Source organism: Schistocerca nitens, chromosome 2 (assembly GCF_023898315.1).
Source record: "Schistocerca nitens isolate TAMUIC-IGC-003100 chromosome 2, iqSchNite1.1, whole genome shotgun sequence".
Classification (NCBI taxonomy): Eukaryota; Metazoa; Arthropoda; class Insecta; order Orthoptera; family Acrididae; genus Schistocerca; species Schistocerca nitens.
The window spans coordinates 770,505,325-770,531,125 of NC_064615.1; the positions used below are offsets into that span (position 1 = coordinate 770,505,325).

At 40.6% G+C, this 25,801-nt stretch overlaps 1 protein-coding gene across 1 annotated transcript in view; it reads right to left on the reverse strand.

The window, feature by feature from the left end:
- LOC126237014 (enhancer of mRNA-decapping protein 4) overlaps window positions 1-25,801 on the reverse strand; it is a 137,131-nt gene that overhangs the window by 98,761 nt on the left and 12,569 nt on the right. Inside the window, exons 2-4 of the mRNA XM_049946744.1 lie at window positions 19,932-20,020; window positions 11,654-11,856; window positions 11,309-11,501 (exon numbers count right to left, since the gene is read on the reverse strand). Of these exons, the coding sequence (XP_049802701.1) occupies window positions 11,309-11,501; window positions 11,654-11,856; window positions 19,932-20,002 (467 nt within the window). The 5' untranslated portion in view covers window positions 20,003-20,020. The remainder of the gene's footprint in view (window positions 1-11,308; window positions 11,502-11,653; window positions 11,857-19,931; window positions 20,021-25,801) is intronic.

Consider the following 25,801-nt stretch of genomic DNA (forward strand, 5'->3'; position numbering starts at 1 on the left):
TAATTGAGTTTACATTTTTTTTGTAGATAAATATCTGCAACCCTACTATACACAGAAATCCCTCACCAAAATACTGCAGCACTCTGCTCGATGAACCAAACCAAACTGGTGTACGCCATTAATAAATTGGATTATTGCGTAGTAATTTGTTTTCGGCTCTTAAAGGGGAACAACAATGCAACAATCCATGCTCGGCTGGTGAAAGTTACAGCAACATTGCACCTCCACATGATACTTCCAGTGTGATCAAACAGTGACAAAGAACAAAGTGACAAGCAATCCCTCTGAAAAATAAGGAAACTGCAAGAGAAATGGAGTCTCCAGCAACCTAAGAGTAATGTACCACAACTGAGGCAATAGTGGAAGGCGCTGAAATCAGTCGTGGATTAGTTTACAACAAAGTGCCTGACATTTTGAACATCACGAAGTTCACTGGCCTTTGGGTTCCACAACTGCTCAAACCTATTCGAAAAACCCACCAAACCAAAATAGCAACAGAAATGTTACAGCTGTTTCAGGCTAATCCACACGACTTCTTAGACCACCTAATCACCACCAACAAGCACTTTATGTATAATTATGACCATGACATAAAGGAGTAAAGCTGTGGAAACACTGATTCATATCCACTGCAAAAAAAGCACAAACACTACCATAATCGGGCAAGGAGATGATGAGCTTTTTGAAGCTGGCATGCTGTGGTGTTAATAAATTTCGCTCAGAAGTGCAAACCGTCGCAGCGGCGTACTACCAAAATCTCCTGACAAGTCTAACAAACCTACCACAACAAAGGTCAGCATTTTATAATGATTGTGGTGTTGCTCATGCTGCTAAATACTGCATTATCGGGCAACAACAGTCATATTATGTGGCAGGTGTCATTAGAGCACAGTTAATAGTCATTTCATGTAATAATGAAAAAACTAGGCACTCATCTTTTTGTGCTTTCCACGCAGGCCTAGTCGTAAAATCATGGCTCAATCGTTGAAAATCTTGGTGGTTATGATTCCAAGCTCGGATGCAAAGAGGCCTAGATTTTATCCTGCTATATTCAAAAGTTCTGTAGATGCGCTTCACAAACCATTCTTGAAGATTACACTTTTGCTGGACAATGGTGATGTATAAAAATAATCAGCACTCCGAAATTAAGTTACACTTCCTTTTAATTGCTTTTATTGCAACATCACGTAACACACAAACATCACTTCACAATACAAAACATACTTGAAAACATCTCTCTCACGGTCACTGTTAAAGTTCACATATAACGTCCAACACTTGACCTTTTCAAGGTCCGACTCTCTAACAACTCAACAACTAACTAACTATCGCTTACGCGCCCAAAAATCAGAGTTACAAGTACGTCAAAGATCATAGTGACAAAAGAAAGAATACACATAAGAATAATATCATGGCAATATAAACATATCGATCTATCAAAAGTGAAATCAAATCTGAATGTTATCTCAGAAATATGTTAAGTAGTTAACAGAAATACAGTAGAATATTACTGGTATCTAGAGGTTCACGTGAGGTACCATAATGGTTATGTAATTCAAGTACCATTACACAAGGTTACTGGAGCTGTCAAGATGAAGTGTCACAGGAAGCTGTCCAAGAGGGTGTTTCTGTTCCACAGCAAAGGCCCAGCTCATTATCCACGGGACAGTCAAACATGTTGCTGCTTTGGGCCATCAAATTTGGCCTCTGCTGTATACTGAGGTTTTGCCCACTATGCCAGCAACAAACATTATATCCTTTACACAAGTAGTCAGCTTCCTAGTAGACGACACTTGAGGGTTACCGCACTACACTTGGTCACCAGATAGGCAGAGGCTGTTGGCTCCATGGACCTCTTTCTTACGCCTGGCACATGACAGGAAGCAAGACGAACAGAACCTTGGCACTGCGGGCTGTATTCGGAGGCCAGTTCCCTCTAAGAGAGATTCCTTGGGAAGGCACAAAATGCACTCTCATTTCATCTATCAGGAACTAACTCTGAGCCAGCATTATGCCACCACTGCTTTCAGTGCCAGTTTCCACAACTCAGTATCTCTGACGAGGCTTTCCCGGCAGAGGACGTGGACACCACCCCTGTGATTGGACATCAGGCTCTGTAATATTTTCTCTTGCTAACTACTACATCATGTTGGACTTACACTTTTGCCATACCTTCTGAACACTGACTGCAGCTCTTCCTCACGGGTCTTTAACAAAATGTATATTTCTTACTGAGTTTGGCAGTGAGACAGTCTTACTCAAAATCCTTGCACATTAAGTTCCTACAATCCATGACAGTGTGACAGTCTTGGTTGCAATAAAATTACTGTATTTTTAACTATACAAGAATTTCTTTTGGTTTCGTAAGGGTTTCACCACAAACTTACATGGCATTATGTAGTTACCAGCCTTCAGTCATGTGCGTTTTTGTCAAGGTAACAGTATTAACTTGTTGAAATCACCTGTTCATTACATATTCAGCTTTAAAACAGTTAAAGTCAGAATGTTTTTGTGTGTGTGATAAATATTAGGACTTCATCTTATTGAAGTCTGCGTGTTTAACATTTCCTCTTGTTGGAGCAGAGTAAGTATAATACACTTTTCAAGCATATTCTACCTCGGTGCACTTTCCTTGTGCCACTTTTAATGGATAGATTAACTGGTGACAATGTGTGTGTTCTTCGAGTCCATTTTCACGTGTGTGCTAGGAACTCGAAGATTTGCCCTCATTTTTCACAGGACTCTGGTTAGCAGTTCCGGTATGAGTAGTGAGTCTTTGAACCTTGGACCTCTGGTGCCCTGTTGCCACACAATGCCTGCCCTAATGAGCAAACTTTATTGTTGCCCTATGGAATCACTGAAACAGGATGAACTGCAGCAACTCTTACATGACCTTCACAATTGCGGCATGATCGGCAGACCCTTCTACACTTGGTGCCCCATGCGGACGCTGTCTTATCACGGGTTCTTCACCAGCTACAGCGCCACCAGGAGCATTGGCTACAGAGGTGGAAATGAGCAGAGATGATCCAGCTGCTGGCATTTCACGGCTTCGATGTGACATGGGAAACATGACCTGTCTTCATCTCAAGATTGGAGCAACACTTGGTAGTCTCTGCAGTTACCAGTGAAGCACACCATCAGGCTTCTCTGATGGTCTTTGCTGATGCTCACACCTATCCAAATCTTCCAGTGAAGCATAAAATCACACTTTTGTGTTGGCCTTTGCTGGTGCTCACACTCCCCAATTCTTCTTCATCTCAACCTCAGCATGGATTTTTGCACCTTACTGTATGTCCAGCTCAAACTTGCAGTATATTTTGCATACCTTCCTACCTTTAGTAATGTAGCTCAGGTTTGTTCTCCCACATCACCTTCAAGCAACACCCCTTTGGGCTTCAGGGCAACCCCGGACTCTGGAGCAAAGTCCTGCCTCCACATCATCTGTGGCAACACTTGTCTGTACTCCAGTTCACTCATATCACCTTTCGTGACCCAAGCCTCCTTGCCAATCTTTCTATCATTCCAATCGCCCTTTGGGCTGTCAGAAGTTTTGATACTTTTTGCTTGTGCCTGCATGGAACTTAAGAGGGGTTTCAGCTACCAATGGGTGACCACACGCTGGGTCGTCAAGCAGTGCCACCATCTCTCCTCCCCATCAGGAAAGTAGGTAGGGGTGTGTGTGTGTGTGTGTGTGTGTGTGTGTGTGTGTGTGTGTGTGTGTGTGTGTGTGTAAGGGGTGGGGGGGGGGAGGGAGGGGGAGAGATATATGCAGTATCATGGGCTTATGCCTGAGGCCAGCAACACACATTACAACCAAGTTACATGGGCAACTGGCTTCCCAGCAGGCTACAGTTGAAGGTTACCATGCCACCCACAGTCACCAGACAGCAACCTAAGTGCCAACAGAGATCAGAGAGCGACCTACGTGCCAACAGAGATCAGAGAGCGACCTAAGTGCCAGCAAGATCACAAGCCCCTCAGACCTTTTTCCTATCCTTGCAATGTGACAGGAAACACAATCAACTGTATCCTGATGCCTAGGGGTGTACTTAGGACAGTGCATGAGCCCTGGGAGGCCAGTTCACTCTAAGTGAGATTTCTGGGCCAGGCACCAAATGCACTCATTTTATTCATCATGAAACTCATTCTGAGCCAGCACTAAGCCATCACCACTTTCTGTTCCAGTCTCCGCAACACGGAACCTTTGACGAGGCCTTCCTGGCATAAGATTGACACCAATACTATAACTGGCCTTCGGGCTCCGTTATATTTTTTCTTGTTAAATACTGACATCATGTCGGACTTAGATGGGATCTTAACTATATGTACATTTCTTACTGACTTTGGCAGTGCGATATTCTTACTCAAATTCCTTGAAAGCAAAGTCCCAATGATACACGATATTGTGACAGTCTCTGCCGCAATACCATTATTTTCTTCAATTATACAAGAAGTCTTTTGGTTTCATAAGTGTTTCACCACAAACTTACATGAAGCTAGTTAACAGCCTTCAGCCTTATGTTCTTTTGGCAAGACAACACATTTAACTTGTTGAAGTCAGTTGTTTGTTAAATATTTAAGTCTGAAAACAGACAAGGTCAGAATATTTTTTTATGTTCGATAAATATTCAAGACTTAATCTTGCTGAAATCTGTGTGTTTCACATTTCCTCTTGTTGGAGCTGATTGCTAAGTTTAATAAACTTTAGAAGCATATTCCATCTGAGTGCATTTTCCTGACGTTGCCTTTGGCAGATACACAGCCACAGCCCCAATTCTCCTGAAATGACACTAACTTCTTCATTTTTCCTCACATAAAAAAACATCTTGTGACAGGCATTTCCGGAAGGCCAAAATGATTTTGGATGTGGAAATTTTCGTGAGCTACCAAAATGCAGACTTCCACAATCAAGGTCTCAGTATTAAAACTTTATCAATACTTAATGTAGTCACGAGAGCAAATGGTCAAATCATGCAGTCATGTTTACAAGTGTGGTCAAAATAATGCCAAATAAAGAAACCTGACATATGTTCCTTTAAACAAAAAGTAAACTTTGTTTACATAAAAAAAATAGCTCGCCAAACGACTTCTCCAAGAATATTCCTGCCACCATTTGATCCTTTTCCATCCTCATCAAATGGTCTGACAATTGAAATCTCTGGAATTTATTATGCTCATTATTGTTGAGGTAGCATCTGGGTTTTGTGTTGTCTCTTCTCCTCCAGTTTTGCAATTCATTATCAGAGTAAGGATAGAAGACTTCCCTATAATGTTTGTTTTCAAGTACTTTTAATGTATGTGTTTCCATTTTAATTAAACTCCGTGTTTCTGCTCCACAAGTAACGACTGCTCTGACAATTATGTTATACAGCTTCATTTTATTGTTCCTTGCATGTAGTTTAGACCCTACATGTTTTTGCATGGAGTAGTAAGGCTCTATTATAGGGTGTATACAAAGACAAGGAAAAAAATTCCAGATTTCCCAGTTAAAAAGACACTTCCCCAGGTAAAAACACATTTTTTTTTTTTTTCAATGTTAAGTGACAATATACTATCCCTTGGGGCTGTAAAACTTATCAATCATTTGAATGATGAAGTTTTATATGTCAACACAGAACTTCCCAGCACTTTAGGAAACAAAATGCAGCAAAAACCAACACATTTTGGAAAGATCTTTGATGCACAGCAACATTTACACTACATATTTTCATATTATGAAAGTATTAACAGGAATTCCACCAACTACAGAATGATAGCTTCCAAAGTACTGAAATCAAGATTGCAATGCACTTTTGTCAGCCAATCATAGCTCATATGGCATGATCTCACCCACCAATGACAGCAGATATTCCAAGCATAGGACATGTGATGTAGTCGTCAGCCAATAGCAACATCATTGTTAAGTAGTGCAAATACACAAATAGGAAAAGTTAATGATTTCAATTAATATACATACAGCATAGCTACAAGAAGATCTTAAATTGCAGCAGGAGAACATTTCTCACAAATACAATTATAAATTTCACTGATGTGCAACCAACATTTTGTGAGCAACCTGGTTAAATACATGTTCCATCGAGCACATCGACTTTTCCATAGAAAAGCCAATTACGTGTGAAATTGCTCACGAACTCACGTCACACTTTTTTTTAATATGAAAAACTAACCTTGAAACTTGAAGTTTTTTCAGTGTGTGTTACTCTTAAGATATATCAAAGACAAATGTGCCTGTACAATTTTAAATAATGGCATAAATGGCTGGCTGGCCTTATGGGCCCAAAATTTTTATACGTGGCTGGTCCTCCGTGTTAAGTTTAGAACGAGAGTCTAATGCTCTGATTTAAGAAATTCATTACACATTCTCACACGTAACATAATTCACCTTGTGTAAAAGAAAATTTACTTTGAAAGTAACACTTCTCAAGCCACCATTCAAACCATTTTCTCACAACCTGTTAAAAATGTAAACAGTTGTGACATCACATTCATTGAAACAGTGTCCATGAGAAAAACGCTCAAAAACAGTTTATTGTTAAGAAGTATTGACACATTTTGGAGGAGGCAGGCGCTTGTGTGTGTACTGTGTACACAGTGTGTGTGTGTGTGTGTGTGTGTGTGTGTGTGTGTGTGTGTGTGTGTGTGTGTACACGGTGCATTTTCTTTGCAACTAAAGTTTTACTTGGGTGTTATTCTCTTGTTTACATTTTGCTGCCGCCATATTACTCTGCAGTAGTGGGCTAAAGTAAAACTCTTTGTTAGAGTATCAATTCTTACTAGTCAAAAATCACAAAAATTTAACTGAAAACTAAAAAAAATGAAAAACTCCCAGAATTCTAAAAAATTCCTGGGTTTTCCCCGGATTTCTCCAAGATGAAAAAAAATGTTTTTCCAGATTTCCCTGTTGTCTCGGGGCATATATACTCTGTGTTAGCATTTTCCAGTCTGATTTTCCACTACTAATTGTCTTTATTTTGCTCATCAATCATTGCACCCAGAAATTTGAACTCTTCCATATGTTCGAAGCAATGTTTGTGATTATCAGATGTGACTATTTGTCTTATCCATCTCTACATTATTTTAACTATAATATATTTCATTTTCTGATTGTTTAATTTTAGACCACATTTAGATGCCGCTTCTACAACCTCCAAAAATAACTGTCTAATCTCTACTTCACTTTTTACAGAGCGCTGTATCACCTGCATACATTAAAAACTTAAATTTATTTCTCTGGAGAACCCCAGCAGGTACTGGTCTGAGCAGACAAAAAATATCCACTAAAACAGATTGAACCAATAGATCTCAATTTTTGGGACCACTTATCAGGCGAATCATTGTACTTAACACTCGTGTTTATTGAATCTAACAAGGAACCCCTTGGGTGTGAGGTCACAAAAGGCCAATGATGTTTACAGCATTTGACGCTCCACGTATTGCCTACCATTAACCACAATACTGGCTTCTAACGGCAACAGGGGGCAAGGACTGGAGGTATCCAGTGGTGAGTACAGGACGAGGCTATGCAGCTTAGTTTGAGTGCTTAGTCGATGATAAACTCCCAATAGCGCTACACAGACAGTGGTGTTGATACAAAGCAGAGCAAAGGCAATGATAAACAAAGCAAACATTGCATTATATCTACAACAACAGTTGCCCAAGTTGACATGTTGTCAGACAGGAATTCTAGGAATTTTGCAGAGAGTGAAAGAAGTGGCAGGTGAAATATAAGTGTTTCTGCATGATGAGAAAGTGGAATGCATGGTGTCATATCGTTCCACTATGCAGACAATATACACGAGAAGTACAATTACGATGATACATGCTTAATAGTGAAAGTGATATTGAAACGTGCTTCAGCCATGCAGTTCACGATCCTTGTTAAATAGGGAGTCACAAAACCCATCTCAAGTGAAACGTATTAAAGGACAATCATTGTCCTAGGAACGGGTACGGAACATACTTTCATAAAAAAAATTTAATAATAATAATAATAATAATAATAATAATATTATATGAACACATTTCATGTAAGTCTGCAGCAATATGACCACATAGTGCATAAGAAAAACTACAGATATTCAAGGGAGAACAAGGTGCACTTGTTACAAAAAATGGTGTTTGTACATTTCAAGGATGCTCGATAGAATTTACAGGATGTGCATGATAGCGACCTACTACGTTATCATCAAACTGTGTGTGACATAGATTACAGCAATTTCAGTTGCAGCGATGCACTTCAAACAGTGCTAAAGAACTGGAAGATTTAAGCTAATGAAATTTCAAACAAAGCATCAACTTGATATGCACAGTGTACTACTGAATCAGCTCAAAAAGTTGTAGTTTACATTAAACAAACTTATTTCATTGTTCAGTAAGTAGTCTGTTTTCAACTCCTACCAGTCGGTTAATCTGGATGGTAAATTGGCTGGAAAGTTATTTATCGTGCTGCAAAAAGTTGGAGTTGCTCTGTTCCCTACGATTTATTCTCTGGTATGTGATCTTGCAAGAACAGTACAAAATAGTAACTTCACAGCATGCAAGAGTGGAAAAATGGGCATACAACGACAACTGAGGAATGAGAACTGCTTCTGGCCAATAACGGGTTAAAATAAAATGCTTTTGCTTTATTCCAGGTCCGCATGTAAAAATCTTAATCCTTTAGAGCAAAATATCCCTCCAGAAGAGTGTAGCATTGCAGTTCAAACTATCTGCAACCACTTGATAAATTCAAGTCTCTGACTTGAGGTTTTTCCAAGCCTATAAAACATTATCACACTATTTGAAACTACACCTTAAAGGGTAGCCAGTTTCACAATAAGCTCCATGACAAACTGTTTCACATTCGGTTCGATGCCATCACATTCCATCACTATGATGGCCTTGTACCGTAAGTCTCTAGAGGAACGGAAGGTTCCAAATGATTGGAAAAGAGCACAGGTAGTTCCAGTTTTCAAGAAGGATCGTCGAGCAGATGTGCAAAACTATAGGCCTATATCTCTGACATCGATCTGTTGTAGAATTTTAGAACATGTTTTTTGCTCACGTAGCATGTCATTACTGGAAACCCAGAATCTACTCTGTAGGAATCAACATGGATTCCAGAAACAGCGATCGTGTGAGACCCAACTCGCTTTATTTGTTCATGAGACCCAGAAAATATTAGATACAGGCTCCCAGGTAAATGCTATTTTCCTTGACTTCCAAAAGGCGTTCGATACAGTTTCACACTGTTGCCTGATAAAGTAAGAGCCTACGGAATATCAGACCAGCTGTGTGGCTGGATTGAAGAGTTTTTAGCAAACAGAACACAGCATGTTGTTCTCAATGGAGAGACGTCTACAGAAGTTAAAGTAACCTCTGGCGTGCCACAGGGGAGTGTTATGGGACCATTTGCTTTTCACAATGTATATAAATGACCTAGTGGATCGTGTCTTAAGTTCGATGCAGCTTTTCGCGGATGATGCTGTAGTATACAGAGAAGTTGCAGCATTAGAAAATTGCAGTGAAATGCAGAAAGATCTGCAGCAGATAGGCACTTGGTGCAGGGAGTGGCAACTGACCCTTAACACAGACAAATGTAATGTATTGCGAATACATAGAAAGAAGGATCCTTTATTGTATGATTATATGATAGCGGAACAAACACTGGTAGCAGTTACTTCCGTAAAATATCTGGGAGTATGCGTGCGGAACGATTTGAAGTGGAATGATCACATAAAATTGTTGGTAAGGTGGGTACCAGGTTGAGATTCATTGGGAGAGTCCTTAGAAAATAGTCTGTCAACAAGGGAGGTGGCTTACAAAACACTCGTTCGACCTATAGTTGAGTATTGCTCATCAGTGTGGGATCCGTACCAGGTCGGGTTGACAGAGGAGATAGATAAGATCCAAAGAAGAGTGGCGCGTTTCATCACAGGGTTATTTGGTAAGCGTGATAGCGTTACGGAGATGTTTAGCAAACTCAAGTGGCAGACTCTGCAAGAGAGGTGGTCCGCATCGCAGTGTAGCTTGCTGTCCAGGTTTCGAGAGGGTGCGTTTCTAGATGAGGTATCGAATATATTGCTTCTCCCTACTTATACCTCCCGAGGAGATCACTAATGTAAAATTAGAGAGATTCGAGCGCGCACGGAGGCTTTCGGGCAGTTCTTCCCACGAACCACACGCGACTGGAACAGGAAAGGGAGGTAATGACAGTGGCACGTTAAGTGCCCTCCACCACACACCGTTGGGTGGCTTGCGGAGTATAAATGTATATGTAGATGATTCTTTATGAGTGGATACCTAGCTGAATGTCCTGCAAGCACTGTAACTCCCAAGGAGTTCACCTTCCATCTTGATGGTGTGAACCTTTGTGATCACTGTGGTGCACCATTTTTCCTTCGATGTTTATCTTGTTGTGTAATGAAATGTTCAATGATGCTAGTTTTAAAATGAAAGTTTCTTCCATCTCCATTAATAATAACTGTTAGTCTCTTAGTAATGTGACTTTCTTTGAGTCAGTTTTATTAGTTACGTAGTGGCCCAGTATTACCTTACTCAAACGTAAGGTTACTGGCCACCTCTGCCACACATAGAACCGTGAAACTTGGCAACAGTGGAGTGAAATAAGTCAGAGTTGAGAATGGGAGTTGTTGAAAGAACATTTAGAAGCGGTGGCAGAGTAGTAGTAATTGGAGTCTTAATCACAAGTTGTTGATACAATACTTTTGGTATGTAATAGTCTTTGATGCTTTGGACTGTCATCCAGTATGCTATAATTTTTAAAGCCTAGTGAAAGCTGTTGTTATGTTTCCAGCCACACAGCTACATACAAACAATGTAGAAGCACATTAATAAATTTATATGGATGATCACTATTTAGCAAGTCAAGTTTTCCATCAGTAATCAATAGTAGATTACTGAATATTCATCTACATATACACCTATACTCAAAAAATCACCTTACAGTGTGTGGCAGAGGGTACTCCTAGCAACTGCCCCCCTCCTTTCTGACTTATATGCGAATGGTACATGGGGAAAGTGATTGTCAGTAACCCTTTGAATGATGTGACTACAACTCTGTACAGTGAGGAGGAGGAGGAGCACATGTTACAATGGGGTAAGCAGAGAGTGTTTCCCAAGCAGCACTGAGCACAATTAAGAGGAGGAAACATGAAAACAAGGCTCCACCAATGTGCTTATCCTAATGAATAAATGGCAGAAAAAAGCAAAGCTTGCCAAGCATTGACTTTACTGTGTATGAATTCCTTGGCTATAGACAGTGAGTGCACTCTAACAACGTTACATACTGTTACAATGGTCATACCTTATTTTATCACCCTTTTCTTCCACTTGATGGACAAGAAGGTTTCCATACTCATCTACACAAGCAAGCACAACCTGTGATGGAATATGTGCGAATGCTATATCTTGGACCATTCCAGCCATGCCTTTCAGAAGAGTTCTTCCATTATTTTCCCTGTTAACAACTCTAACAAAACCAGTGTTCTTACCAACAGCTGAAAAAAAAGCAGATCATCATCATCATCATCATCATCATCATCAACATCATCACCACCATCACCATCACCATCACCACCACCATCACCATCACCATCACATCCAAAACCATAATAATGACAATCAATAGTAGTCTCAACACACTACTTACTTTTTATTCCATATGCAACGTATTTTCCTCCAATATGAACAGCTAACAGTTGCCCAGCATAAAACCGGAGCTCCCAATTAAAGTCAACAATATTTTTCAGTGTAATTTTTGAACTTGGCTGATGCTCTCCACTACTTGGTATTATGGTAACATCTTCTGAAGTAATTTCAACTGAATTTGTATCGTCGTGTCCTGTAAAAGAACTGTCGGAAACTGTCATTATTAACTGACTACTCATTGTCAATTATCAAAAAAATTCCATGCATGAGGAAAGGGAAGAAGAGGTAAATTTTATAATTGGGAAGTATAGGAGGTTCTCAAAGCAGCTTATGGCAACTGATGACTTCATAACAAAAACAACCCTTGTCAAAAATTAACATTTTTTTAGGAGAGTGAAAAAATGTTTTAAATAGTTGTATAATGTCTTGCTAACAATTATGTTTTTTATGTCGCTTCTTGGGAATGTCTAAATCATTTTTATTACACTGTACTGACTTACGTTTCAGTGTAGCTCATTTCTTCTTCTTCTTCTTCTTCTTCTTCTTCTTCTTCTCCCCCCCCCCCCCACTCCCCTCCACTTTACAGTCCTCACTGGCATAGGCTGCTTTTGTCACAAAATTCTGCTGGGAGTATGAAGGAACGACTCCACAGGTCCATTAAGTATACCTTATAAACCTTACAATATACTACTTTTTTACAATCAAGAGATTTGCAACAACAATCTTATACTGTTTCTTATGTGATATTAAGGAGAATTACTGATCACTGGACAAAAAAGAATTGCCTCCCTTGCAAAAGATGTAAGTTATTCTGTTGAACATTTTCAGGCTATGCACAAGCATATACAGAAAAAAAAACGTCATAATGAATCTTATTCTGACCAGCATTTCCCTCTCAAATCAAAATTCTCTCCAGATGTTGCCTAATTTTCTATAAAATATATATATATTACCGAACGAAAGCGCTGGCAGGTCGATAGGCACATAAACAAACACAAACACACACACAAAATTCAAGCTTTCGCAACTGTTGCCTCAACAGGAAAGAGGGGAAGGAGAGGGAAAGACGAAAGGATGTGGGTTTTAAGGGAAAGGGTAAGGAGTCATTCCAATCCCGGGAATAGAAAGACTTACCTTAGGGGGAAAAAAGGACAGGTATACACTCTCGCGCACACACACACATATCCATCCACACACATACAGACACAAGCAGACATATTTAAAGACAAAGAGTTTGGGCAGAGATGTCAGTCGAGGCGGAAGTGAAGAGACAAAGATGATGTTGAATGACAGGTGAGGTATGAGTGGCGGCAACTTGAAATTAGCGGAGATTGAGGCCTGGTGGGTAACGGAAAGAGAGGATATATTGAAGAGCAAGTTCCCATCTACGAAGTTCGGATAGGTTGGTGTTGGTGGGAAGTATCCAGATAACCCGGACGGTGTAACACTGTGCCAAGATGTGCTGGCTGTGCACCAAGGCATGTTTAGCCACAGGGTGATCCTCATTACCAACAAACACTGTCTGCCTGTGTCCATTCATGCGAATGGACAGTTTGTTGCTGGTCATTCCCACATAGAATGCATCACAGTGTAGGCAGGTCAGTTGGTAAATCACGTGGGTGCTTTCACATGTGGCTCTGCCTTTGATCGTGTACACCTTCCGGGTTACAGGACTGGAGTAGGTGGTAGTGGGAGGGTGCAAGGGACAGGTTTTACACCGGGGGCGGTTACAAGGATAGGAGCCAGAGGGTAGGGAAGGTGGTTTGGGGGTTTCATAGGGATGAACTAACAGGTTACGAAGGTTAGGTGGACGGCGGAAAGACACTCTTGGTGGAGTGGGGAGGATTTCATGAAGGATGGATCTCATTTCAGGGCAGGATTTGAGGAAGTCGTATCCCTGCTGGAGAACCACATTCAGAGTCTGATCCAGTCCCGGAAAGTATCCTGTCACAAGTGGGGCACTTTTGGGGTTCTTCTGTGGGGGATTCTGGGTTCGAGGGGATGAGGAAGTGGCTCTGGTTATTTGCTTCTGTACCAGGTCGGGAGGGTAGTTGCGAGATGCGAAAGCTGTTGTCAGGTTGTTGGTGTAATGGTTCAGGGATTCCGGACTGGAGCAGATTCGTTTGCCACGAAGACCTAGGCTGTAGGGAAGGGACCGTTTGATGTGGAATGGGTGGCAGCTGTCATAATGCAGGTACTGTTGCTTGTTGGTGGTTTGATGTGGACGGACGTGTGAAGCTGGCCATTGGACAGGTGGAGGTCAATGTCAAGGAAAGTGGCATGGGATTTGGAGTAGGACCAGGTGAATCTTATGGAACCAAAGGAGTTGAGGTTGGAGAGGAAATTCTGAAGTTCTTCTTCACTGTGAGTCCAGATCATGAAGATGTCATCAATAAATCTGTACCAAACTTTGGGTTGGCAGGCCTGGGTAACCAAGAAGGCTTCCTCTAAGCGACCCATGAATAGGTTGGCGTACGAGGGGGCCATCCTGGTACCCATGGCTGTTCTCTTTAATTGTTGGTATGTCTGGCCTTCAAAAGTGAAGAAGTTGTGGGTCAGGATGAAGCTGGCTAAGGTGATGAGGAAAGAGGTTTTAGGTAGGGTGGCAGGTGATCGGCATGAAAGGAAGTGCTCCATCGCAGCGAGGCCCTGGACGTGCGGAATATTTGTGTATAAGGAAGTGGCATCAATGGTTACAAGGATGGTTTCCGGGGGTAATAGATTGGGTAAGGATTCCAGGCATTCGAGAAAGTGGTTGGTGTCTTTGATGAAGGATGGGAGACTGCACGTAATGGGTTGAAGGTGTTGATCTACTTAGGCAGAGATACGTTCTGTGGGGGCTTGGTAACCAGCTACAATGTGGCGGCCGGGATGATTGGGTTTGTGAATTTTAGGAAGAAGGTAGAAGGTAGGGGTGCGGGGTGTCGGTGGGGTCAGGAGGTTGATGGAGTCAGGTGAAAGGTTTTGCAGGGGGCCTAGGGTTCTGAGGATTCCTTGAAGCTCCGCCTGGACATCGGGAATGGGGTTACCTTGGCAAACTTTGTATGTGGTGTTGTCTGAAAGCTGACGCAGTCCCTCAGCCACATACTCCCGACGATCAAGTACCACGGTCGTGGAACCCTTGTCCACCGGAAGAATGACGATGGATCGGTCAGCCTTCAGATCACGGATAGCCTGGGCTTCAGCAGTGGTGATGTTGGGAGTCGGATCAAGGCTTTTTAAGAAGGATTGAGATGCAAGGCTGGAAGTCAGAAATTCCTGGAAGGTTTGGAGAGGGTGATTTTGAGGAAGAGGAGGTGGGTCCCGCTGCGACGGAGGACGGAACTGTTCCAGGCAGGGTTCAATTTGGATGGTGTCTTGGGGAGTTGGATCATTAGGAGTAGGATTAGGATCATTTTTCTTCGTGGCAAAGTGATATTTCCAGCAGAGAGTACGAGTGTAGGACAGTAAATCTTTGACGAGGGCTGTTTGGTTGAATCTGGGAGTGGGGCTGAAGGTGAGGCCTTTGGATAGGACAGAGGTTTCGGATTGGGAGAGAGGTTTGGAGGAAAGGTTAACTACTGAATTAGGGTGTTGTGGTTCCAGGTTGTGTTGATTGGAATTTTGAGGTTTTGGAGGGAGTATAGCTGGAAGTGGGAGATTGAGTAGATGGGAGAGACTGGGTTGGTGTGCAATGGAGGAGGTTGAGGTTTGCTGGAAAGCTTGTGAAGGGTGAGTGAGTTGCCTTTCCGGAGGTGGGAAACCAGGAGATTGGATAGTTTTTTGAGGTGGAGGGTGGCATGCTGTTCTAATTTACGGTTGGCCTGTAGGAGGATGCTCTGAACAGCCGGTGTGGATGTGGGAGAGGAAAGATTAAGGACTTTTATTAAGGATAGGAGTTGACGGTTGTGTTCATTGGCTGAGTTGATGTGTAGGTGAAGGATTAGGTGGGTGAGGGCAATGGATTGTTCAGTTTGGAACTGGTATAGGGACTGATGGAAAGAAGGGTTGCAGCCAGAGATGGGAACTTTTAAGTGTGAGGCCTTTGGGGGTAATGCCAAATGTCAGACAAGCCTGAGAAAATAAAATATGGGAGCGTAATCTGGCTAGGGCGAAGGCATGTTTGCGGAGGGAATGTAAATAAAACTTAATGGGGTCGTTGTGGGGGTGTTGTGAGGGTGACATGGTATTAGAAGGTGGTCCTCCTCCTCTTGCTCATTTTCTTTTCTTTCTTGATTTTTCTGCTTTTTAGGCCACAGGACACAGTGTTTGGAATTTATTACAGAATCACAGACACTGAACCACCACTTGCCAAAGTGCAGACTGAAGTGATCCAACAAGTACTATCGAGGCAACACTGAGCACTGTAATTGTACTGTCACATAATTTCACATAAAAATAGTAAAAATAGCCCTCGTCACGCGACAAGGCTGTCTTTGTCAGAAATTATTTTGACAATGGCTGTTTTTGAAGAACCATCACATTTCTGAGCTGCAATAACTCAAGACAAGTCATTTCTGTCAAGTCTGAGTAGAACAAATAGTGAATCTTGGGGATAGCTGCAAGAGTGTGCTGAAATAGCAAAAATAAAAAAACTGACGAAGGTCGGTTCTTTTTATGTAGTCTTCAACTTCTTCAAGTATCCTGTATAAATATCTAGATGACCAAGATAGCTAGTTTGAGTTAAACAATAACAACTCAGTGATAAATAAATAAATTATATATCAACAGTTAACTGTACAATTCAAAAATTTTGTCATTTGAAAAACATATGTGACAATGAACGACCACATGGGTTATTGCAGCATAATCCACATTTCGCAAGAGGACTACCACAGAAATATTACAATTCAACAACTAAAAGATGGAGAGTAGTGTCAGAAATTTTGCATAAAATGAACAGACCTTTTTTTCTTGGGACCTGTTCAACCTGATACAGTTTGCTGATTCAAAAAGATGTAGGTCACTGCAGTGATGCAGAGACAGAGGCATGTTCAGGGTGGAACAGCACAGTGTGCTGCATCAAACCAGTATACAGGCTCAAGACAACAACAAGAGTGGAACAACTCAAGACACAGATACTTGGTCATGGAATGAATTACTAACTGTGATTTATTTGAAATACGGTACATGGAACCAACACAATTTCACTGACAAACAATTTTCACATACAGAAAATGCTTCACAAATGACCGATGTGCGAATTACCTATGGTGACTTACAACATTGTGGAATGCATACATAAACGTATTTGTCAATCTCACTGCTCCACAATACTGATAGTTCACCAGTGGTCATGGCGATTTGTAAGCCACAAAAAATTCAATATCTCAAGAGGTTACAACAGATTCTGGGTGGGTTGAAGATAACCTCAAAGCTGGATCAACTATGGTAATAAGGTTTTTTCATAGACCACATGCCTCAGGATCCACAGTTGCAGAGTGCTAAGGAGAAAAGACTGAGAATACCACTACTCAGTTTCCTGACCATGCTATTGTAATAGGGGTAGACTTCAATTCACCAGCTTTAGAATGGAAGAGTCGTGTGATTAAAACTGGTACCAGAGTCAAGGATTCATGTGGAATTGTTTTGAATGTAATGTATGAAAATTATTTCAAGCAGATAAGTAGAGCACTGACTCTTGAGGTTAAGTCTTAGACATCCTAGTAGACTTTCCAGTCAAACATGATCATCAGGCTGTTAAAGCATTAATGGCTATAGGTGTTACAAGGAATGTTAAGAAAGGTAAGAAAATATTTTTGTTTAGCAAGGGTGTGCAAAGAGTGACAAATACGAGAAACTTCTGATAGAAACATGGAGGCAGATTGTAGACTTAAATTATGTTAGCATGATGCTGAATCAAAATGAAACTTACTGAAAACGGGTAGCAAACACTTAGTGAATGCTTTACAAGGGTGGTTTGATAACACTAGTAAATTTTCATGGAAGAATGGAACATTCTCGTTGCATCTTCATCTTCATGGATGGTAAGCTTTATTATTCCAAGGATCATACAAGGAATTTCAATAATGTATGGTGTACTGTTAATTTCCTACAGCCATCTGAACTGGTCAGTGGGTCTACTATGGTTGAAAATGGATGAAACAGAGTTTGATACTGTTGTTAAACATTTTCATTTAAAGAGTTGGACTGCCGCACAAATTAAAACAGAATTGGGTGAAGTTCACACAAACCCTGCACCATCACTGAAGACCATTTACTTTTGGATTAGTGATTTTAAAATCGTTCGGACAAGGAACGAAGACTAAGAGCACTTCGCCTGGCCAGATGAGTTTTGTTTTGTTTTGTGGCACAAAAACTACTAAGGTTATATGTGCCCATGTCAGAACCTTAGAACACCACAACAGAAAAGGAGTTAAAAGCGACTACACATTAAGTCTAATCAACGGAAGGAAAGAGCTAAAAATAAGGACTTCCTCTTTGAGAAAGGTCCACAAAATATGCTGTAAAGATGACAGAGGTCCTTAACTAAAGATTAAATGTTCTCCGCCATATTGCTACAACAGATAACAAATAAAATGCAGTTGACAGCCTGTGCATCGTTCACTAAAACGGCCAATAACTCAGATGGAAAACGTACATTAGAATGTAAAAAAAAAAAGAGCGTTTGGACAGGAAATGGCAAACAGGCAATGGGTGATGACAATGAGCACAGTTAAGGTCACCACAAAGGAAACCATCGACAAATACGGTAATTAAAACTACCAAATAAAAATTTGTGAGACTGCAGGCACCTCAACTGAGCAAGTGCATAATCTCTGCATGGAAACTGGCTATTACAAAGGTACATGCAAGGTGAGTGCCGCAGCTGGCCACAGTCAACCAAAAGCAGATCTGGTAAAATATTTCAACACAATGTCTGGCAATGCTTAATCACAACCTGCAAGACTTTTTGTGCCAATTTGTGACTGTGATGAAATGTAGATCCATCACTACACGCCAGAGTCAAAATAGCAGTCAAAACAATGGACAAAGACTGATGAAAGTACACCAAAGAAGGCAAAGAGAATTTTCTCATGTGGTTGAAGGCCCTTTTTTTTGGGGGGGGGGGGGGGATTCCCAAGGAATAATTTTCATAGTTTACATGGGAAAAGGCAGAAACATAAGTGGACACCATTATGCTTCATTGCTGGTTTGTTTGAAACTTGCATTGGCTGAAAAAAGACCAAGGCTGGCATGCAAAAAAGTGCTCTTTCACCAGGATGACGCACCATCCCACACATCAGCAAATACAATGGTAAAAGATCACGAACGAGGCATTGAACTGGTTCCTCATCTACTCTATTCACTAGACTTAGCTCCTAGTTACTTTTTCCTGTTCCCTTACTTGAACCTTTGGCGTGCTGGGAAGAATTTTTCATCAAATGAGGAAGTGGTAACTGCAGTCAATGAGTATTTTGGTGAGTCTGACAGAACCTATTTTTCCAACTGTGTGAAAGGGGGAGGATCACATGACCAAGTGCATAACCCTCATAGGAGACACTGTTGACAAATGAGGCGAGTTGTTTACAAAAGAAACATTTTTTTTTCCTTTCTGTTTTATCAGACTATTAAACCAGCCTTGTATGCATTCCACTCTGTGTTGTGCACTTCTTGTTGTTTTCTTATTTTGAAATGTCCACGATGGGGTACAAATACAACCCTCATGACACCACAAGGGATTGACAATCTCTGTAAGAAATACACCAGTTCTGCTTTTGCAGGAGCACAGAACATGGTCATACACTATCAGCCCTCTTGAGAGAGAGGCAACGCTTGTTGCTACCCTCAGCTTTCTCCCGTCAAGTCATTCAAGTTCGAATTTGTTTCTGCCATGGCCGACTGTCACAATATAGTGTCCAAATAACACATCATAACGTAAACACTTTTCAGTAATATACATTTCAATGGTCTGGGTTAAACCAATACAGTCAATTACAACAAGAAGAAAAACTAAAGAACTTCTAACAACCATTACTCAGCTCTACAGTGCTGCAATGTTAACACGGAAGAGAACACTTGAAATTTCAATTTTAAGACTAGTTTGCTAATATTTCATTGTGCCTGAAAAATCATTATATTATCATTTATTTATCAGAACTTGAAACATGATTCTGTGAGGAGCAACTCACTCGACACAAACATGGTAATAGATTACTTAGAAAAGGACTGAAATGTAAGAATTTTAAGATTAATCATGCCTATGAGTAAAGAGGGGAAGGGGAGGAGGTAACATAACCAACTCCACATTAAATGTTGATGTCCTTAAAAGATCAATAAACACGCATTAAATTACTCACATGGTTTGAGGAGATTGATGTAGTTTTGCCAAAGTGGAAGGTGGCTGCATGTTTAAGACAATTTTCTCCATTTCAGAAGCACCATAAATCTGTAACATACAACATTACGACAAAATTTAAATCTAACAGTAGCACAAATAAGTACACTAGATTCTGGCTAATCCGGCCGTTCCTTGCACATATGGGTGCTGGATTAGCGGAAGTGCTGGATTATTGAGTGTCTGAAATTTATTTTATTCATTTATTGTTTTTTATTTGTTTTGAAAACAATGGAGATTTAGTGTACCGTACTTTCTTACATCGAAGGATACAATTTTAAAACATAGAGGAGATACTTTATTAAATCCAAAAATACATTAATTTCCAAGGTAAACTCAGTGCTTGAGCATATACTGTATGCAATTATACACTCATATCACTCGCTATGAAACATGTCCCTAATTTTTAACTGTCGCAATGATGATATGCGACGGTGGCATGCTTTATCATGCAACCGCTTTACAAGCATTACATTGGTACTGCATGTATCTGGTGGTTGCATAATGTTCTCCAGGAAGACCTCGGCAGATTCAGCACCAGCAGTGTGAGAAATCTTCATGCTCTCGCCACCTGTGTCCTCTTCTTCATCACTTACATCATTACTTTCTCGCACACATTTGATTATTTCTTCATCTGTTAAAGTTTGGTCCGTATCACAGTTTTCCTCATTCAGCCACTTAGTAACACCTTCATCATCAATTTCTTCTTCTCCTGTAAGGTTGTAGAACATGTCAGTATACAAAGTAATTGATAATTCCGAATTGACTGGCTCATTGCTGTCACTCACTACTGGATCAAACTCAGCATCAAAGAATGGCAACAATTTTCTCCAGCTCTTCATTATGGTAGCCCTCTCCACTCTATCCAATGCTTTGGCTGCTTGGAAAACATCACTTATGTTACTTGCTTTCCACGCCTTTAGCATAGTCTCAATAGTCATTTTCACTTTTGTTCAGCAAGGAGACGAGAAGTGAATGCTGATAATGACGTTTAATTGATTCAAAAATTCCCTAGTCCATGGGCTGAATTAGGGCTGTCACATTGGGTGGGAGAACAAGTACTTGTATACCACTGGACTTTAGAAAAACATCTGAAGGATGACTGGGAGCATTGTCAGTTATAAGGATAGCTTTCAGTGGAAGCTTTTTCTTCTTTAGCTCTTTTCTCACTGTTGGTACAAACGTTTCATGGAACCACCGAGAGAATATTTGTCTGTCCATCCATACTTTCTTCTGAGCGCAATACTGCACTGATAGAGTATTTATGCCAGTGTGTTGAAAACAACGTGGATGTTTGGATTTTCCAATCAACATAGGCGGTAGTTTATGACTCACATTTGCATTACAACACGCCATTAATGTTGCGCGCAGTTTCTGTTGCTTGTAACCATGAGCTCTCTTCTCGTTCTTGGCAGCTAATGTTTTTGAAGGAAGCATCTTGTAAAAGAGTCCTGTTTCATCAGCATTATACAAGGCAACAGCAGTTAAATCTTCTTCCTCTACTATCTTCCGTATCTTGCTTACAAACTTATCAGCATCCTTATCATTGTCCGAGTGACTCTTCCCCGGTGACTGTCAGCTGCCGAATGCCATGTTGTTTTCTCCAATTTGATAGGCATCCTTCACTCCCTGCAAACACGTTACTACCGCCAAGTTGTTTGTTAAATGCAGCTGCTTTTTCCTTTATAATCGAGCCACTGACTGGAATTCCTTTACTGCGCTGTCACATGAACCACCTATAAACAGCTATGTCCAGTTCTTCATTCTCACTCCTTAACATAACCTTCCGTTTTCCCAACTCACAATCCATTTGTCTTGAGTACTGTCTAATATCATCATTCTTTTTGATGTCATAAATAGTTGCTCGTCCAACATTGAACTCAGAAGCAATGGCTTTCTGCAAAGAACTCTATTTAACTTACCTAAATTTTCGACTTTCTGCATGAGGTCTAGCGTAACGGGTTTCCCTCGAACTGTAAAGAAAGCTACAATTTCAAATACAGTATATAAAGCATTGTTTGACTAAGCATTGTTGCAAATGATAATTCATTGTGCACATGTTTTTGGGTGTGCACTGGATTACTGAGAAGCCGGACTACTGAGGGCCAGTTCAGCAAGAGTCTAGTGTAATTCCAAGAAACAACTGGTGAAAGATTTTCTGCCACACAATCTGGTGTGGGTTAGCAATCAAACAACAAATAGTTTCACAAGTTGTCAATGGGCCTAGAATTCTATCTGTTATCATTAATAATACTTGGGCCATTTGAAAATGGTACATACAGAGCTCTTCAAAACTGATCAATGTTATTTCCTGACAAGTAGGTAAACATAATCTGTTTAAAATTACTTGATAGTTGACACTTCACATGTTGGAGCTGGTTTCCTCCAATTAGAGCACTCAGCGTCATGCCTGAACCATTCACTGTTGCCAAACTGCCACAACGATGTCTGTTCACTTGCATTTCCTTGTCCGACACTCTTGATGTGTATGCATCCAGAATCATGGGTATTGCACTTTTATTTCACATTTCATCATACATTATAACCCCCCCCCCCTCCCACACACACACACACACACACACACACACACACACACACACACACACACACACACACACACAAGATGTTAATGAAATATATGCATTCCATACACAGCATTTAACTTAACACTACTGGATACTTCTGCACAAGATGCGATTCAGCGTAACATATGCGGTTATTAGTATCACAGAGATCAGCTCATATTAAATAAGTTTCACATGACATTGTGTGAGGCTGAGTTTTTCATGGCTTCAATTCATCATTGCAACTGAATGACTGCAGTCAAAGATGAAACAAGTTGCATCAATGTTATACTTTAGCACAATGGTATGCATAATAATCTGCTGTACTGAAGGTCGTAGTTTCGAACCTCCTCTTATACACTGGACTTTTTTATTTCTGAATCTAATTAAAAGAGTTTGACTATCATTTTTATTCAATTAACTGGTTTGTTGCATCATTTTCATCATCTTATCAACTTTACTTGCTCTTATACATCTACCAGTAACCCTTTTTATGTCTGGATATGCCTGTATTGTCTGTAATCTGCAATCAAGTGCCAACAAAGACTGCACTTCGGTTGGTAACACGGGAGCTCATGTAGCCAGTGAGAGGATAGTTTCAGATAACCAATGATTGCAAGAAATTAGTTTGCTTCTAGTGCCTAACCTGAACTTTTTTGTCTTTGGTTTGCTCGTAGAGGTTAGCTTTAACAGCCGTGACCAAAGCAATCTCTATTTTAGTTCTGTCGCAGATTGCTGACCACTGCTATCTCGTACATATTACATCACGAGGTTGTGCATAGTTTAGGATACAAAATGCATCTTTTGCCACAGTTAAGTCACTGGTCACTTAAAAATCAGCTGTTGACAGAGCATGTCTTGCATTTCTGACATACCTTGTGGTGGCCACTTCCCACATTGCTCCAGTAACGCATTAACAGCATTTGTGAAGTGACTAGCAGTGTTTGTATGTTACCTATAACTGAGTGGCAAGCAGTGGCCGACATGGTAACACTGTAGCGGCACGTGACAGATGTCAACTATCAAGTAATTTTAAATGGACCTCAGCATGGAGTTGCAAAACTATATTACAATGACAACATATTCTTGAGTGTTTCATTGACTCTCTCTCTCTCTCTCTCTCTCCCCCCCCCCTCCCTCCTCCCCCGTGTGTGTGTGTGTGTGTGTGTGTGTGTGTGTGTGTGTGTGTGTGTGTGTTTTTGCAAAGATAAACAGCAATCTGGGCTAATTAATAAAATATTACACAGTGGTGGATTATGGGTATAGCTTTCACATAAGTCCAATGGCTTTTAAGTGTAACACATACACTGAGCAGAGGGCTATTCACATAATAACAAATGTACCATTGTTTAGGGGCAATAGCTGTCCTGCTAATGATAACTCATTCAGCAAAAGTAAAAATCAAGTCATATTTAATGACATCTATAGCATTCCCTACAGATTATCAACATTCTTCCTCCTACTGCACTATAAGTGTAGAACACTATCAACATAAGAATAATAAAAACAGTATGCAGATTAGCCCAACTTCAATATAATGAATTCTTTATACAACCTGATTGGAGCATGTTTTCAGACATGTAAAAAAATTGTCTACAATATAGAACATTCTATCTTGGTGCATAAAGTCAACACAAACATTCTTGGGAAATATCACAGAAACAGATCTTAATATGAAAGAGTTACCTGTTTCTCCGCTCCACTTCTTAGATTTCTCAAAACTCTGAAATGATCCTATCTTATAAGGATGTAGCATGGACCAGAACCAATACAATTTCCAAGTGAAAACAACTGTAGTATCTAACCGAATATTGTGAGTTTCAACGTCTACACTGGAGTAGTTAAATTGTCTCCATTCCAATGATTTAAACAGGATTTGGTCACTGCTGGCTATGGGATCCAAATGGGAACATTTTCTCATGAGGACTCTTCTCACATGACTAGACTTGAATTCGTACAAAAATTCAGACATCAACAAATTCTTTTAGAAATGATCTTGCACAACAATTTCCATACGAAAAAGTTTGCGATCAATGGTGACTTACTGGTAAGTTCAAAGTTCTGGGGTTCAATGGATGGTTAGTCCTAGGATTCTTGTCTATCACTGATCGCCTCTTTCCCCACTGGCAGTGTTTCCTAACATAAAAAATTCCAAGGTCCTCCACGATTTAGAGTCCACACGAAATTGTAGGCCCCCTACTACTGGCTGGGGAAGTCAGAACAAATTTCAGATGATGCTAAGCGCATACCACCTCTTACAGAACAGAGTCTATACCTCAATCAGAATAACTGACAGTTGAGTATGGAAGACCAAATGTGAAGAGTTTGACTTGGACAGGACACACCATACAGTTCCGGCAACAACAACTGTGCAATTTTAATTCTGGACATGTTCACACGCTACCTGTTAATGAGCAGTGTTGGCCCAGAATGAGATTTTCACTCAGAATCAGAGTGTGCACCAATATGAAACTTCCTGGCAGATTAAAACTGTGTGCTGGACTGAGACTAACTTGGGACCCTTGGCAGGAAGTTTCATATAAGTGTACACTCAATTGCAGAGTGAAAAATTTCATTCTGGAAACATCCCCAAGCTGTGGCTAAGCCATGTCTCCACAACATCCTTTCTTTCAGGAGTGCTAGTCTTGCAAGGACTGCAGGAGAGTTTCTGTGAAGTTGAAACGTAGGAAGTGGGGTACTGGCGGAAGTAAAGCTGTGAGGGTGGGTTGTGAGTCATACTTGGATGGTAATGTTTTTATGAATTTCATGGACGCTTCAGCATCTAGTTTCAGACATTGTCTCATAAAATAATCACGCCAGACAGAAATACAATACAAACAAGGAAAATGAATCACACTGTTATATTACTGACCTAAACTGTCATCCTCAACTGACTGTAGTACCTAGTATATGACAATAACTAACAGCACAGTAGGTTTGGTCAAGCTTATTGCCTGATTGGATGTTGGATTGGATTGGATTGATGGGGTTGAAGGGACCACACAATGAGGTCATTAGTCCCACCATCCTATATGTATCACGCTGGAAGAGTCTCCATAGAGGAAAGACGTAGATGACAAATCCAGATGAACCCGATTGTAACCGAGAATTGATAAAACCAAGACACAGAAGCAAATAGAAGTGAGAGAGGATAAAGAGGGTGAGCTGCTCAACCCAGAAAGCAGCCAGACGTTCACATGACATTATGCAATGAGATAAGAGTAAAATCAGATCAAGCGCTTTGGTGTTCTATTAGTACAGAAGCAGT